The 16,492-nt window shown below is 46.6% G+C and overlaps 1 protein-coding gene across 6 annotated transcripts in view; it reads left to right on the top strand.

The window, feature by feature from the left end:
* The first annotated feature begins 11,324 nt into the window (after window positions 1-11,324).
* The window catches only part of MPRIP (myosin phosphatase Rho interacting protein), a 259,002-nt gene continuing 253,834 nt past the window's right edge, over window positions 11,325-16,492 (top strand). For all 6 annotated transcript variants that reach the window (XM_033915061.1, XM_033915058.1, XM_033915056.1 and 3 more), the window contains exon 1: window positions 11,325-11,886. In XM_033915061.1, coding sequence (XP_033770952.1) covers window positions 11,767-11,886 — 120 coding nt within the window. In that variant the 5' untranslated portion in view covers window positions 11,325-11,766. The remainder of the gene's footprint in view (window positions 11,887-16,492) is intronic.

Genomic DNA, 16,492 nt, shown 5'->3' with positions numbered 1-16,492 from the left:
CAGTTTTGCCTTCCGACAACCTGGACCAGAGCGTCAGAGAGAAGAAAGGACTCCTTTCAAGTGGGAAGAATCCTGGAAGCGTAAGAAATTATAATTCCTCAGGATTCAGGGGAACAAATGATGGGGTGAGGAAGGCGTAGTAGCCAACTTTTCCAAAATGATAAGAGGTATCAACCCCAATGGACACAGTCAAGGGGTTCCCTTAATATTGGGGTGCTCAAGCGTCCAGGGCACCTACTGAGCTGGCTCCTGTGTGGAGAAGGGCTGGGAGGGGTGATTGTCCCACAGTGACTGCCTTCCTATAAGGGAAATCTGCCTCGGGTGGAGAGAAGTCTGCCTGACGTGTATGTTGCTGAAAAGAAGGGGGAAAGACTCAGAGGAGTCTTCCTTGTATTGAGATGTCAGCCCATAAAAATATAGAAACGGTGTTAATTTCACTTGGTCAAATGCAGTTTTGTTTCTAGCAGATGGCATTTTTCTGCCTACTGATGTCCCACCTAAAAAGAACTTCCATCGTGACCCTCCTTCTGCTCCCACCCCCAGAGTCTGAACTTCCCACCTCTGACCTATTTCAAAGACCCAGTGAAGTAGGGAGACTGGCACCTGGCGCACTGACCAGATGTTCCAGCTGACGGCCAGTCCGAAATGAGCCCCATTTACAGCTGGAACTGGGATCCCCTCCCCGTGTTATGCATTGGAAAAACAAATTAAAACCTAATTAATGTGGAGTATTAGCTGGTGCTTTTGGAATTTCAAAACAGCCCTTTAAAAAATGTCAAATATGTCTGCCTGTAAATGTATTACCATTTTTGGACAGAGTGGGTTGAGGGAATTTTTTTTTGTGCTTATATACAGGAGGAAAGCACTCCGGGAAAAAAAAAAAAAAAAGCCATCTGGACTTTTGATACTGGCACTGCTGAGATGTGAAGGATTCTGGCGATGGAATGGTCACAATTCAGCCCAAAAGCACCTCAGTGCCATGAAAACAAAAAGACGTTAAAAAGCCCAGTGAAAACAAAAAGCAGTTGATCATTGAAGCCCTGAGAATATGGAGACGGCAGGAACTGTTCAGACATTCTGATGAGTGGGATAATGCTTGCTGGGGTGTCTGAAGACGCACCCCTCTGAACTACCTGGATTTCCACCTCAGGATCTACTGGGCACCCAGGACTCTGAGGTGGGAATGTTATCAAACACAAGCGTCCAGGGCACCGCTGGGACCGCTCCTGTTCAATATATTTATTAATGACCTGGAGGCGGGAACAAATTGCGAAGTTATTAAATTTGCGGATGACACCAAACTCTACCGCAGGGTTGAAACCATGGAAGACTGCGAAGATCTGCAAAGGGACCTAACGACGCTAGAAAAATGGGCCAAAAAATGGCAAATGAACTTTAATGTAGGGAAATGCAAGGTCATGCATGTAGGGAAAAAGAACCCGATGTTCAGCTACAAAATGGGAGGATCACTGCTAGGGGTAAGTAACCTTGAAAGAGACCTGGGAGTGATGGTGGACACGTCTTTGAAGGCGTCGGCACAGTGCGCCACAGCCTCAAGAAAAGCAAACAAAATGTTGGGTATCATTAAGAAGGGTATCACGACCAGGACGAAGGAGGTCATCCTGCCACTGTATCGTGCAATGGTGCGACCGCATCTGGAGTACTGTGTCCAATATTGGTCACCGTACCTCAAAAAGGACATGGCGGTACTTGAGGGAGTCCAGAGAAGAGCAACTAAACTGATAAAGGGTATGGAAAACCTCTCATATACTGACAGACTGAAAAAGCTGGGGCTGTTCTCTCTGGAAAAGTGGAGACTTAGAGGAGACATGATAGAAACCTTCAAGATCCTGAAGGGCATAGAAAGAGTAGACAGGGACAGATTTTTCAGATTACGGGGAACCACAAGTACAAGGGGGCACTCGGAAAAATTAAAAGGAGACAGGTTTAAAACAAATGCCAGAAAGTTCTTTTTCACCCAGAGGGTGGTGGACACATGGAACACGCTTCCGGAGGCTGTGATAGGCCGGAGCACATTACAAGGCTTCAAAGAAGGTTTGGATAGGTTCCTGGAGGATAAAGGAATTGAAGGGTACAGATAAGAGTAGCGGTAGGTTATAGGGATAGTCTGGGACCATTGCTCAGGCAATGGGCTGATGGGCCGCCGCGGGAGCGGACCGCTGGGCGAGATGGACCTCTGGTCTGCCTCAGCGGAGCAACTTCTTATGTTCTTACAATAGCCTGTTTCTTCAATGCTCCTAGCCTAAGCTCCACCAGATACGACAATAACGGATGGAGAACCAGAAGAGCTGCAATGGCGGGCTCATAGCACGTGCTGAAGATGCAAAATTCAGACTGAAAGAGTGCGTGAAAGATGTGGGTTGGGGGTGGAAGACTGGATTTGGGTTTGCCTAGGGGAAAAACTCTGTAGGCTCACCTACCCAGAACACTACAAACCAAGAAAACTGAGAAGGAGATGGACAGGCTTCTATGGCTGACTGCTGGGAGACAGCAGGAAGGGAGAACAGTCAGGGGGTCTGGATTGACCCAATTATTTTTCAGTGGAGTAGAGCAGTAAGAATTGTCATACTGTGACAGACCAAAGGTCCATCAAGCCCAGTTTCCAACAGTGGCCAACCCAGGTCCCAAGTACCTGGCAGAAACCCAAAGAGTGACAACATTCCAGAGCTGAGATTGTGATGTCATAATGCCTCATTCCACCAATGCCTAAGAGCCAGCCTTAGCAGTGATGTCACAATGACTTGATTGTCCTATATTTGGCTCACTGGGTCAGACCAAAGGTCCATCAAGCCCAGTATCCTGTTTCCAACAGTGGCCAACCCAGGTCACAAGTACCTGGCAGAAACCCAAAGAGTGACAACATTCCAGAGCTGAGATTGTGATGTCATAATGCCTCATTCCACCAATGTCTAAGAGCCAACCACATCAGTGATGTCACAATAGCTCGACTGTCCTATACTTGGCTCATGAGACTATAAGAGCTGCCATACTTGGACAGACTGAAGGTTCGTCAAGCCCAGTATCCCATTTCCCAACAGTGACCAACCCAGGTCCCAAGCACCTAGCTAGATCCCACATAGTAAAACAGACTTTAAACTGCTTATCCTAGGAATAAGCAACGTATTTCCCCAAACCATCTCAATAATGGCCTATGGACTTCTCGTTTAGGAAATTATCCAAACCTTTTTTAAACCCTGCTAAGCTAACTGATTTCACCATATTCTCCGGCAACGAATTCCAGAGTTTAATTACTGTATTTTTCGCTCCATAAGATGCACCCCAGATTTAGAGGAGCATAACAAGAAAAAAAAAAACCATTCTGAACCAAATTGTGCACCCAGCCTCCTTCACTCCCTGCCAGGCTCTGCACCCAACCCCACACTCCTTGCCAGGCTCTGCACCCTGTCCCCACTCCCTGCTAGGCTCTGCACCCTGTCTCCCCTTCCCTGACCTGTAACCTACCACCTCCTCACTTCTGGTAGTCTAGTGGTAGGCAGGGACAGGAGGGATCCGTCCCAGCTGAATAACAATTTTTTCCTCCTCCCCCCACAAGATACTACTTTATAAAACACAGCCCGCCTGCCCGCCCTTCCTTTTAAAACACCGCCGCCCACCCGTTGGCCCTTCCTTTTAAAACACCCCCTCCCCCGCCCTGCAGTACCTTTTTAAGCGCCCCTTACGCCTGGTGGTCCAGTGGTGTATGGGCCAGCAGGAGCGTGCTGTCTCCGCTGCTGCCTGGGCCCCCCCCCCCACTTTCAGAATGGCTGCAGTCAGTTCTCATGGGGCTCGCGTTATGTGAAGAAATCTTTTCTCCAGTTTGTTTTAAATCTACTACTTAGTAGCTTCATCGCATGTCCCCTAGTCCTAGTATTTTTGGAAAGAGTGAACAAGCGATTCACATCTACCCTTTTCCACTCCACTCCGTATTTTATAGAACTCTGTCATATCACCATTGAGCCAACTCTTCTCCAAGCTGAAGAGCCCTAATCGCTTTAGCCTTTCCTCATAGGGAAGCTGTCTCATCCCTTTTATCAGTTTTGTCAGCCTTCTCTGTACCTTTTCTAATTCTGCTACATCTTTTATGAGATGCTGTGACTAGAATTACACACAGTATTCGAGGTGCAGCCGTACCACAGAGCGATACAAGGGCATGACAACATTTTCATCTTCGTTTTCCGTTCCTTTCCTGATCATTCCTAACATTCTATTTGCGTTCTTCGCAGCCGCCGTCGTACACTGAGATGAGGGTTTCAACGTATCCTCAACGATGACACCTAGATCCTTTTCCTGGTCAGTGACTCCTAACACAGAACCCGGCACAGAACCTCTTTCCCACATGCATCACTTTGCACTTACTCCTATTAAACGCCATCTGCCATTTTGACGCTCAGTCTTCCAGCCTCACAAGGTCCTCTTGCAATTTTTCACCATCCTCTTGCGATTTTACAACTTTGCAGAAGTGCTGTGAGTCAGCTCCTGTGTTGGCATCTGTTTTAAGCCAGTTTCTCCCCATTTGTGCTGGTTACAATGGGGAAGAAGAAAGGATTGATATGCACCTATTTTGTTCATTTATTTAAAAAGCTTATATCCCATTTAAACCTAAGTGGGTTACAAAAATACATACCAATTTATAACATAAAAATCATACAAACTTATAAAACAATCCTTATAACACTTTCAAACAGAATAATTCTTGAAGTCGCTGTTTAGTATTCATTTTAAAAAAAGCCTCAATAAAAGGAAATGTTTTCAAATATTTTTTTTTTTCAAATCTGTATATTATTAATCATTTTCAAGTGTCCTATCTAGGACTTCTACTGCTACTACTATTTTTCACTTATATAGCACTGAAAGGCATATGCAGCACTATATTTTGACATTTATAGACGGTCTCTGCTCGGAAGAGCTTACAATCCAACTTGGACAGACATGACATATAGGGTTGGGGATGCAGAACCCAAGGTGAGAGAAGTTAGGAGTTGAAAGCACTCTCAAAGAGGTGGGCTGACATTTATAGATGGTCCCTGCTCGGAAGAGCTTACAATCCAACTTGGACAGACATGACATATAGGGTTGGGGATGCAGAACCCAAGGTGAGAGGAGTTAGGAGTTGAAAGCACTCTCAAAGAGGTGGGCTGACATTTATAGACGGTCCCTGCTCAGAAGAGAGCTTACAATCTAACACAGACAGACATGACATATAGGGTTGGGGATGCAGAACCCAAGGTGAGAGGAGTTAGGAGTTGAAAGCACTCTCAAAGAGGTGGGCTGACATTTATAGACGGTCCCTGCTCAGAAGAGAGCTTACAATCTAACACAGACAGACATGACATATAGGGTTGGGGATGCAGAACCCAAGGTGAGAGGAGTTAGGAGTCAGCCTCAAAGAGGTGGGCTGACATTTATAGACAGTCCCTGCTCAGAAGAATTTACAATTGAACTTGGACAGACAGACATGACATATAGGGTTGGGGATGCAGAACCCAAGGTGAGAGAGTTAGGAGTCGAGAGCACTCTTGAAGAGGTGGGCTGACATTTATAGATGGTCCCTGCTCAGAAGAGCTTACAATCTAACACAGACAGACATGACATATAGGGTTGGGGATGCAGAACCCAAGGTGAAAGGAGTTAGGAGTCGAAAGCACTCTCAAAGAGGTGGGCTGACATTTATAGACGGTCCCTGCTCGGAAGAGCTTACAATCTAACACAGACAGACATGACATATAGGGTTGGGGATGCAGAACCCAAGGTGAGAGGAGTTTGGAGTTGAAAGCACTCTCAAAGAGGTGGACTTTTAACTGGGCCTTGAACACTTCCAGAGACTGAGCCTGCAGTAGGGTTTCAGGCAGCCTGTTCCACGCATAAGATGCAGCAAGGTAGAAGGAACAGACAGTGCATTTGTAGATCGGTAAGAGGAATTTGAATTGTATTTGGATGGGAAGCCAATGAAGCGACTTTAGGAGAGGAGTAACATAAGTATAGCAGCTCTCCCGGAATACGAGTCATGCAGCTGGATTCTGGACAGATTGGAGGGGAGCGTGATGGCTAAGCGGAAGGCCTGAGAGTAGCGAGTTGCAGTAGTCTAAGCCTGAGGCGATGAGGTCATGGGGAAGTGTTTTGGCAGTGTGCTCAGAAACAACAACAAGAATCCTTTTCAGTACTCGGATCAAGGATGTGATAAAGAAAATCATTCTAACATCAAAACAAACCTTTTAATTCCAAGTGTTCTTCATGTGTGACAAAAGCCAAAATGGCGCCATGGCTCTAAAAGACCACCCTCAACCAGTGAACGGCCAATCACAATCAACGGGATCGTTCCACGGCCCTCATTAGTTCAACAACTCATTGGCAGAAAACTTTCTATCTCATTGATCTCCATCATATTGTGGCGCAGTGGTTAAAGCTACAGCCTCTGCACCCTGAGGTTGTGGGTTCAAACCCACTCTGCTCCTTGTGACCTTGGGCAAATCACTTAATCCCCCCATTGCCCCAGGTACATTAGATAGATAAATAGGGAAAAGTGCTCGAGTACCTGAATAAATTCATGTAAACCATTCTGAACTGCCCTGGGAGAAAAGTATAGAAAAATTGAATAAAAAAAAAATAAAATAAAATATTGAAGGCATGCCTATGCAAAGAAAAAAGTTTCCATTCAATAAGTACAATTGAAACCAATTGAATCCCCTTGAGCCTAAAGAATCTAAAATGTAAATCCAGTATCACTCATTCTGTACAAAAATTTAATTGCTTTTTTTTTTTTTTTTTACCAATGATTGTATGTTGAGTAAGTTTCCAAGTTTACTTAGGGCTCTTTTTACAAAAGCACGCCAGCGGTTTAACCCACCTAATACCATGTGCTAAACCACTGGCTGCGCTAGCCCTACCGCCTCCTTTTGAGCAGGCGGTAGTTTTTAGGCCAGTGCGGGGGTTAACGCGTGATGAAAAGTCGCACGTGGCTTGATAAAAGGAGCCTTTAATCTTCGATATACCATTTATCAAAAACATACCTAAATGGTTTACAATTATCAAATGTAAGAACATAAGACTAGCCTTACTGGGTCAGACCAATGGTCCATCAAGTTCTCACAGTGGTCAATCCAGGTCCCTAGTACCTGGCCAAAACCCAAGCCATCCCATTATCTCAGAGTAAGCAAGATTCCGGAACCCCAAATAGGAGCAAGATTCCAGAATCCCCAGCGTAGCAACATTTCATGCTACCAATCCAGGGCAAGCAGTCTATGGACTTTTCCTCCAGGAACTTGTCCAAACCTTTCTTAAAACCAGCTACGCTATCCGCTCTTACCACATCTTATGTTTTTATCCACTATCTCGTCCTCTCCCTATTGGCTAAGGCTCTTAACATTTGCATCTCCTCTTCCTATAGGCTAAGGATCTTTACACCTGCATTGTGATGTCATAGAGCTTTATGGTTGTAGAAACATGATGGCAGATAAAGGCCAAATGGCCCATCCAAAGCATTCACTATCTCCTCCTCTCCCTATTGGCTAAGGCTCTTAACATTTGCATCTCCTCTTCCTATAGGCTAAGGCTCTTTACACCTGCATTGTGAGGTCATAGAGCTTTATGGTTACATGATGGCAGATAAAGGCCAAATGGCCCATCCGAAGCATTCACTATCTCCTCCTCTCCCTATTGGCTAAGGCTCTTAACATTTGCATCTCCTCTTCCTATAGGCTAAGGCTCTTTACACCTGCATTGTGAGGTCATAGAGCTTTATGGTTATAGAAACATAGAAACATGATGGCAGATAAAGGCCAAATGGTCCATCCACAGCATCCACTATTTCCTCCTCTCCCTATTGGCTAAGGCTCTTAACATTTGCATCTCCTCTTCCTATAGGCTAAGGCTCTTTACACCTGCATTGTGATGTCATAGAGCTTTATGGTTATAGAAACATGATGGCAGATAAAGACCAAATGGCCCATCCACAGCATCCACCATCTCCTCCTCTCCCTAAGAGATCCCACGTGCCTATTCCAGGCCCTCTTGCATTCAGATACAGTCTTCATTTCCACCACCTCCACCGGGAGGCCTTTCCACGCATCTGCCACCCCGTCCATAAAAAAGTATTTCCTTAGATTACTCCTGAGCCTATCACCTCTTAAATTCATCCTATGCCCTTTCCTTCTGGAGCTTTCCTTCCTTTGAAAACGACTCACATCCTGTACATTAATGCCATAGAGATATTTAAACGTCTCTATCATATCCCCTCTCTGCCGTCTTTCATCCAGAGTATACGTATTAAGGTCTCTAGGTCTGTCCCCATACGATTTATAGATAAGATGCCATAGCAGCGAGAGTGTCTCTCTGGCTTATCATGAGCGACTTTGCTCCCCTTTTGGGGGAAACTGAATTTCTCAGTAGTTTTATTGCATTCATGTGGGTGCAGGGGGTGTGGGGGGAGGGTGATGGGGTGCTGATCACACAGTGGTGTATTGAAGATGAGAGGCACCCGGGGCAGTGGTGCCCCTTTCCGCCCTCATCTCAGCCCTCCCTCCGCTCCCCTCTGCGCACCCCCCCCTCTTTCCCTTCCCCCATACCTCCAGTTCATGACCGCGAGCAACAAGAACTTCACCATGCTCCTCACGACCCCGTCGTCTCTCCCGCTGTCACTTCCTATGCGTGGCACCCGGACGTCACATCAGCGGGAGAGATGACGCGGTCACGTGAAGCACGTTAAAGTTGTTGCTCACGGTGGTGAATGACTAGAGGTTCGGGGAAGGGGACATGCGCGTGGCGAGATGAGGAGTGGGAAGAGGCGGGACCAGCGCTCCCTCCCTCCCCCCTTTCTACGCCGCTGTGATCACCTGTGCCATAACATCAGGCTGCTTTTCTAGATGACGGTCACTGTCACCTTGATGCTTCTGAAAGTTTCTGTCACAGTCTGTTGACCACTTTATGGAGATGACTAACCTTGTTTTCCATCTCTCCATCCACGTTTGCGTCGCTCTGAGCGTTCTCTAATCTATCTTGTGTCGCTTGAACATCTTGGCATGTAGGTAATTATTTCAAAGTTCCCTTTCAAGTTAAGCATTAGCTTTCTCCTCCATCCGTGGATCGTAAACTTATTTTGTGAAAGAGATATCTGTAATCGTCTTTTCATTCCCGTAGTTGGAGATCAGAAATTCATAGGCTGTAGAAACTAAGAGAAGCCTTGTCTAGTCGGGTCTTAATAACTCCAGTAAATGATTAGCTTGTGCTGGGTAGCGTAGGTGGGGGCATAATGAAAACAGTAAGTGGCTCACTCACCCATGATTTTGTAATTAAATGTAAGTGAAACTTTTTATTGTCTTGTGCAGAGAGGATGGAGGAATTGAAGTCAGATAGGTAGCAATAAGCCTTCAGTAATTTGGATATGAATTGCATCTTTCTAGGTTGAAGCCCTGGGTTCTGACGAGTTTTCTTCCAGGTGGTTGAATTTACCATTGTAGGGTTTCTTGATACTTTTTATTTTACTTTACTCCTGACATTACTCCAATGGAATTCATTGCCGGAGAATGTGGTGAAATCAGTTGGTTTAGCAGGGTTTTAAAAAGGTTTGGAAAGTTTCCTAAGAGAGAAGTCCATAGGCCATAGTTGAGATGGCCTGGGGGGGAATCCACTGCTTATTTCTAGGATAAGGAGCATAAAATCTGTTTTACTACTCAGTTTAAGACAGCTTTAAAAACAATTTTTTTTTTTTTTTTCATAAGGCATGGTTTTGTATCAGGATGCCCAGCCGGATACATTGTCCACTTGTATTTGTCCACGACTGATTTACTGTTCTATGTGAGAATGGTTGTGTAAGCTTTCCTATTATGGTGGATTCCCTTTCCAATTTTATGTAATGTGGGTTTTATTGTAAATTGCACAACCTGCTTATAGGACTTTACAGTTTATTCAAGATTTGATATACTGCAAAGTGTAAGAGAAAGACAGAGGAAAGTGGAAACCAGAGACTGGGACCAACATAATTAGAAAAATAAAATGACCAGACAACAAAGGTAGAAAAATTAATTTGATTTTCTATTTATTAATTAGAATATGAGCCCTTTTTACAAAGCTCCAGTAGCGATGCTGCTGTGATAAATGCACCCAAACACACTGACTTCCCATGGGCTTTGATGAATTTACCACAGCAGCATCACTACTGGGGGCCTAAGTTATTTTGTTGTAACCCAGTGCTGTACTTTGCATGATGACCCCCCTCCTCCTCCTCCAGACAGTGGTGAGGGTGCATGGAGGGGTTGTGACCTACATATGTGCAGCCGTTGGCTCTTCCAGTCCCCCTGCCCTGGAACAAGAAATTGACATCAGAGGGGGTGGGGGGCCTGTGGAACCGACAGCCCTGCCCAGACTGCTCCCTGTAGCAGCCCTAACCTTGGTACACTATCAGTGGTTCCCAACCCTGTCCTGGAGGACCACTAGGCCAATCGGGTTTTCAGGCTAGCCCTAATGATATGCATGGAGCAGATTTGCATGCCTGTCACTTCCATTCTATGCAAATCTCTCTCATGCATATTCATTAGGGCTAGCCAGAAAACCCGATTGGCCTGGTGGTCCTCCAGGACAGGGTTGTGAACTACTGGTCTAGGTATCTGAGAGCAGTGAGGGAGAGTTGAAAGCAGTTTCCCAAAAAGCGGGCCTTTAGCTGGGATTTGACCCCTGGCAGGGCCGGAGCACGGCGTATTGATTCAGGCAGCCTGTTCCAGGCACGGGACGCTGCAAGAGTAGCATTTGCTTCCCTATTATAGCATGCTCTAGGTCAGGGGTAGGGAACTCCGGTCCTCGAGAGCAGTATTCCAGTCAGGTTTTCCCCAATGAATATGCATGAGATCTATTTGCATGCACTGCTTTCAATGCATATTCATTGGGGAAATCCATGGAATACGGCTCTCCAGGACCGGAGTTCCCTACCCCTGCTCTAGGTCTTTTAAATGTTTTAAGGAAGAGCGATTGTTACTGAAACACGTCCCCGTCCCCCAATGCCTGTCATTCCTTGAATCCCCCTTAAACTTGTTCCCCACACGCTGCACTTTCGCAAGAAGGTTAGTGGACTGTACCAATCGGGCACGGGGGATCAAAAAAACCCTGACTTGCAGCTCAGTAAACACAAAAAGAACAAATCTAATTTAGAACACTAGAACGATTTGGATCGGTTTAGCAAAGAGAAATAAGACATAACCGAACTGAACATCACGAAGAGATGCTAAATATCCCCCCCCCCTCGTCTGTTGCTTAATGTAACGACCGAGCTGTCAAAGGACACTAGGACGCGCGCGCCCGCGCAGCGTTCTGGCTCCGCCGCCGATTGGTCGAAGCCTCCCTTGGTCGCGGGGCGGGCAGGCCTGGCGATTGGCGCGCGCGGCCGCCGGCCCCGCCTCTGTCCGAGCCGGAGGGGCTACAATGTAGCGGCGTTCGCGAGCGGGAGCCCATTTGCAGCCCTGGGGGCCCCGCGAGCGCCTTGGCGTCGTCTCGCGCGTGGACCTTTGCAGCCGGCGCGCGCAGGAGCTTTAAGCGCCCTTTCGCAGCCCCGGGCTTTAGCCCTGACAGCCGCCCGGGAGGAGGAGGCGGAGGCGGGGATGGTTAAGAGGAAACGCCGGACTCGCCGCGGTGTCTTTGCCGGAGCATGGCGCGCGGTGGGCTGAGGCGCGGAGACTCGCAGCCCCGGCCTCTCCGCTGCCACTAGGCGACTGCCGAGGGAGCGAGCGAGCGACCGTCGCCTTTTCCACGGCCGAGGGGACGATGGCCGCCAAAGAGAACCCTTGCCGAAAGTTCCAGGCGAACATTTTCAACAAAAGCAAGTGCCAGAATTGCTTTAAGCCGCGGGAGTCGCATTTGCTCAACGACGAGGACTTGAGCCAGGTGAGTTTGCGCGCCTTGTGCCTCCGTTTTGCGCGTGCTAATGTGTGCGTTTGAAAACCGCAAGAGGCCTGCGTTCCAATTTCCCCAGGTTTCCCTCTAGCCTTTCATTAGATGATGATGATGATGTTGTTGTTTGGTTTTGTTTTGTTTTTTTTTTTTGGGGGGGGAATTCAGATGTACAACATTTCAGCATTTCTTTTTGCCGTATGTAAATATGAGCACCGATGAAGCCAGAGACGCCTTTGCCATGTGGCCTTGGCCAAAGGAAAGTTTCACCTGAGTTATATAATCGTGCGGGGCTGGTAGGAATGAGAGAGATGTGCATCTCAAGGAGGCAGTGCATGCAAATCCATCTCATGCATATTCATGGTGGAGATTCAGAAAACCTGACCTGGCTCTGGCTCTCAAAGTCCTTCCTTGAGGGCTGTAATCCAGTCGGGGTTTCAGGATTTCCCCAATGAATATGCATGAGATCTATTAGCGTACAATGAAAGCAGTGCATGCAAATAGATCTCATGCATATTCATTGGGGGAAATCCTGAAAACCCGACTGGATTGCGGCCCTCGAGGACCGACTTTGACACCCCTGCCCTAGACGGATTTCAGGCAGCGAAAACGTTTGTTTGCTTTGGAAACCGGGAGGATCACACAGATCGTGTTTGCTAGGAGGATGATCTTTTTTTAGGAGGTTGAATCTTTGGAATCGCATTTCAGCGCCTCTCATCTCTCTGCTTCGCTTTGCAGATTGCATCCCGGCTGTTTGTAAACAGTAGTGATGAGGCCTGGAAAATGGTGATCCACCAGCACCCTCCCCCTCTCCCTCCCTTCTCTTTCTCCATTTTCTGAGCCGACTCCTTCCTGCCCTCTCCTGATGCTAGACCTGGGCAGGAAATCGGATTAAGCACATTTGCTGTGTGCTGCCTGGGAGGGAGAGGAGGGGGTTGAGATTGAGGTTAATAATATACATTTGAAGGAGTAAAGAGAAATAAATGAGGTCAAGGTGTTATCCTGGTTGCCTTTCATTAGCTGAGGTTGGCAATCTGGCTCTGCACCCACCTTTTGAACAAATCGATTCATTTCACGTTGCCACCCCCCCCCCCCTCAGTTTACTGTTAGATTCTGGCAAATGCCATTGGATTTCAGTCTGGGCTGGTGTAGGTCTGGGCCGCCCCCTCCCCTTCTGGACATGCATCCCTGGGTCACTTCCACAGACTAGACAAAGGTTAGTAAGGCGCTGTGGGATCCCTGCCTTCTCTGTTCTTCCTCTACGTGGGTGTGGGAATACTCGGTGCAACTTTCATTTGTTTTCCAGGGCCGATTTCCTGACCTCGGGGGCCTATACAGTAGAATATATTTTTGTAGATTTCTGCTTGGCTGTGTGGGGGAGGGGGGGATGGTTTTGGTTTGAAGGCCCTTGAGGGAATTAATTTCCAAATTTTCTGTTTAAGAAAAGTTTTCTTCTAATACACTAAGAAACAAATTGGGAAAGAAGTATGAGATTTAAAAAAAAAAAACCCCAGCCAGGCAAGTGGTCTACTAGCTTCAGTATGCAGGAAGAAGACATAGTGAAAATACTTTTATTTGTACATACAAAAAGTCCCAAGGATTAAAAGCTAATGCCTGACATGGCCACGGTTCTCTGTACACAGGCTGAGTCCGGGGCAATGAAACCAGTACGTGTAAAAGCCACAAACCTCACCTACTGGCAAGCAGCTGTTTCCTCTCCTGGGTCAAAATGTACAGCGAGAATTAAGTTTTCATAAAGGGGGGGTTAATAACTTTAAATAGCACCAGTAAAAAGATTCAAGGTACAATACATATGCCCTGGGATTGGTAGCATGAAACTTTTCTACTATTTGGGTTACTGCCAGGTATTTGTGACCTGGATTGGCCACTGTGGAAACAGGATACTGGGCTAGATGGACCCTTGTGGTCTGACCCTTATGTTCTTATGCTGTTGAGATAGACATGGGGGAAGCCACTACTTGCCTTGGGATCGCTAGCATGGAATGTTGCTACTCTTTGGGGATTCCAAATGTTACGCTGCTATTTAGGGTTCCGGAATCTTTGAGATTCTGCATGGAATCTTGATGCTCTTTGGGGATTCCAAATGGAACGCTGCTGTTTAGGGTTCCGGAATCTTGCTATCTTTGAGATTCTGCATGGAATCTTGATGTTCATTGGGACTCCAGGATGTTCCTACTATTTGGGTTTCTGCCAAGTATTTGTGACCTGGCAGATGATCTGACCCAGGATGACTATTTTTACGTTCTTATGCTGTTGAGATAGACATGGGGGAAGCCCTGGAATCACTAGCTTGCCCTGGGATCACTAGCTTGGAATCTTGCTACTCTTTGGGGATTCTGCATGGAGTTCCAGAATCTTGCTATCTTTGAGACTCTGCATGGAATCTTGATGCTCTTTGGGGATTCCAAATGGAACGCTGCTGTTTAGAGTTCCGGAATCTTGCTGTCTTTGAGACTCTGCATGGAATCTTGATGCTCTTTGGGGATTCCAAATGGAACGCTGCTACTACTTGGGGGGAGGGGGTTCCAGAATCTTGCTTATTCTTTAAGATTCTGGAATATTGCTACTGTTTGGGGTTTCTGCCAAGTACTTGTGACCTGGATTGGCCTCTGTGGAAACAGGATACTGGACTAGACCCAGTATGGCTATTCCTATGTTTTTATCACAATGTCAGCACAGTATGTGATACTACATTTTAGTAGACAGTATAGGGTATAAGCAAAGATGGAGCATATAGGAATAACAGGAATAAGAAAATGATGAGATTAGATTAAAGAAAGTTGCACCGGAGGTCAAGCTGGTGCTTGGAAATGATCTCAGCTAGAGTAGGAGTGGATATACTTGTCCTGTTATAGCAGGGGTGTCAAAGTCCCTCCTCGAGGGCCGTAATCCAGTCGGGTTTTCAGGATTTCCCCAATGAATATGCATTGAAAGCAGTGCATGCGCATAGATCTCATGCATATTCATTGGGGAAATCCTGAAAACCCGACTGGATTCCGGCCCTCGAGGACCGACTTTGACAGCTGGTGCAGGGGTAGGCAATTCCATTCCTCGAGAGCCGGAGGGCCAGGTCAGGTTTTCAGGATATCCACAATAAATATGCATGAGATAGATTTGCATTTTAAGGAGGCAGTGCATGCAAATCCATAAGAACTGCCATCTCCGGATCAGACTTTCGGTCATTCAAGTCCGGCGATCCGCACACGCGGAGGCCCAGCCAGGCGTACACCTGGCGTAATTTTAGTCACCCATCCATATATATCCCTCTATGCCTCTCGTAAGGAGATGTGCATCTAGTTTGCTTTAAAATCCTAGAACGGTGGATTCCGCAATAACCTCCTCTGGGAGAGCATTCCAGGTGTCCACCACTCGTTGCGTGAAGCAGAACTTCCTGATATATGTCCTGCACTTGTCCCCCCCTTAGCTTCAGTCCATGTCCTCTTGTCCGTGTCACATTGGACATTGTAAATCATTTTTCTTCCTGCTCTATTTTGTCAATTCCTTTCAGTATTTTGAAAGTCTCGATCATATCCCCTCGCAGTCTCCTTTTCTCAGGGGAGAACAATTCCAGTCTCTTAAGTCGTTCCTCGTATTCCAAGTTCTCCATACCTTTTACTAGCTTCGTTGCTCGTCTCTGCACCCTCTCCAGCAGTTTTATATCCTTCTTTAGATTGGGAGACCAATGTTGGACACAGTATTCCAAGTGAGGTCTGACCATTGCTCTATAAAACGGCATTATTACTTTCTCCGATCTACTTGTGATTCCTTTCTTTATCATGTCTAACATTCTATTTGCTTTATTTGCCGCCGCCGCGCATTGTGCCGATGGTTTCAGGGTCCTATCTATCAGTACGCCCAGGTCTTTTTCTTGTTCGCTCTTACCCAGGGTTGCACCTGACATTCTATACTCGTGTTCCTTATTCTTACTGCCTAAATGCATTACTTTGCACTTTTCCACATTAAACTTCATCTGCCATTTCTCCGCCCATTTCTCTAACTGACACAAGTCACTCTGGAGTTCCTCGCTATCCTTCTGCGATCTGATTGCCCGGCATAGCTTTGTGTCGTCTGCAAACGTGATGATCTCACTGGATGTTCCTTCTTCTAGGTCATTGATGAAAATATTAAATAAGATGGGCCCAAGTACCGAGCCCTGGGGCACACCGCTAGTCACTTTCTCCCAGTCTGAGAACTTCCCATTTATGCCCACTCTCTGCTTTCTGTTCTCCAGCCATTTGCCTATCCTGAAAACCTGACCTGGCTCCGGCTCTCGAGGACCGGAATTGCCTATCCCTGAGCTGGTGTAACTAGCAAGTTGGTTACTCTGTTTTATGTGAAACTAGTTGCGTTGTCTGTCATTGTTCTGGAAATCCAGGACTGTATGGTTAACGCATTTCAAAATGGAGAAATAAAATAAGATTTTTTTCATTGCATAGCATTAGGATATAGAACAGGGGTCTCAAAGTCCCTCCTTGAGGGCCGCAGTCCAGTCGGGTTTTCAGGATTTCCCCTAATGAATATGCATGAGATCTATGTGCCTGCACTGCTTTCATTGTATGCTAATAGATCTCATGCATAT

The sequence above is a fragment of the Geotrypetes seraphini genome, chromosome 11, assembly GCF_902459505.1.
Source record: "Geotrypetes seraphini chromosome 11, aGeoSer1.1, whole genome shotgun sequence".
Classification (NCBI taxonomy): domain Eukaryota; kingdom Metazoa; phylum Chordata; class Amphibia; order Gymnophiona; family Dermophiidae; genus Geotrypetes; species Geotrypetes seraphini.
The sequence above is the reverse complement of the archived record's forward strand: the minus strand, read 5'-3'. Positions and strand labels throughout refer to the sequence as shown.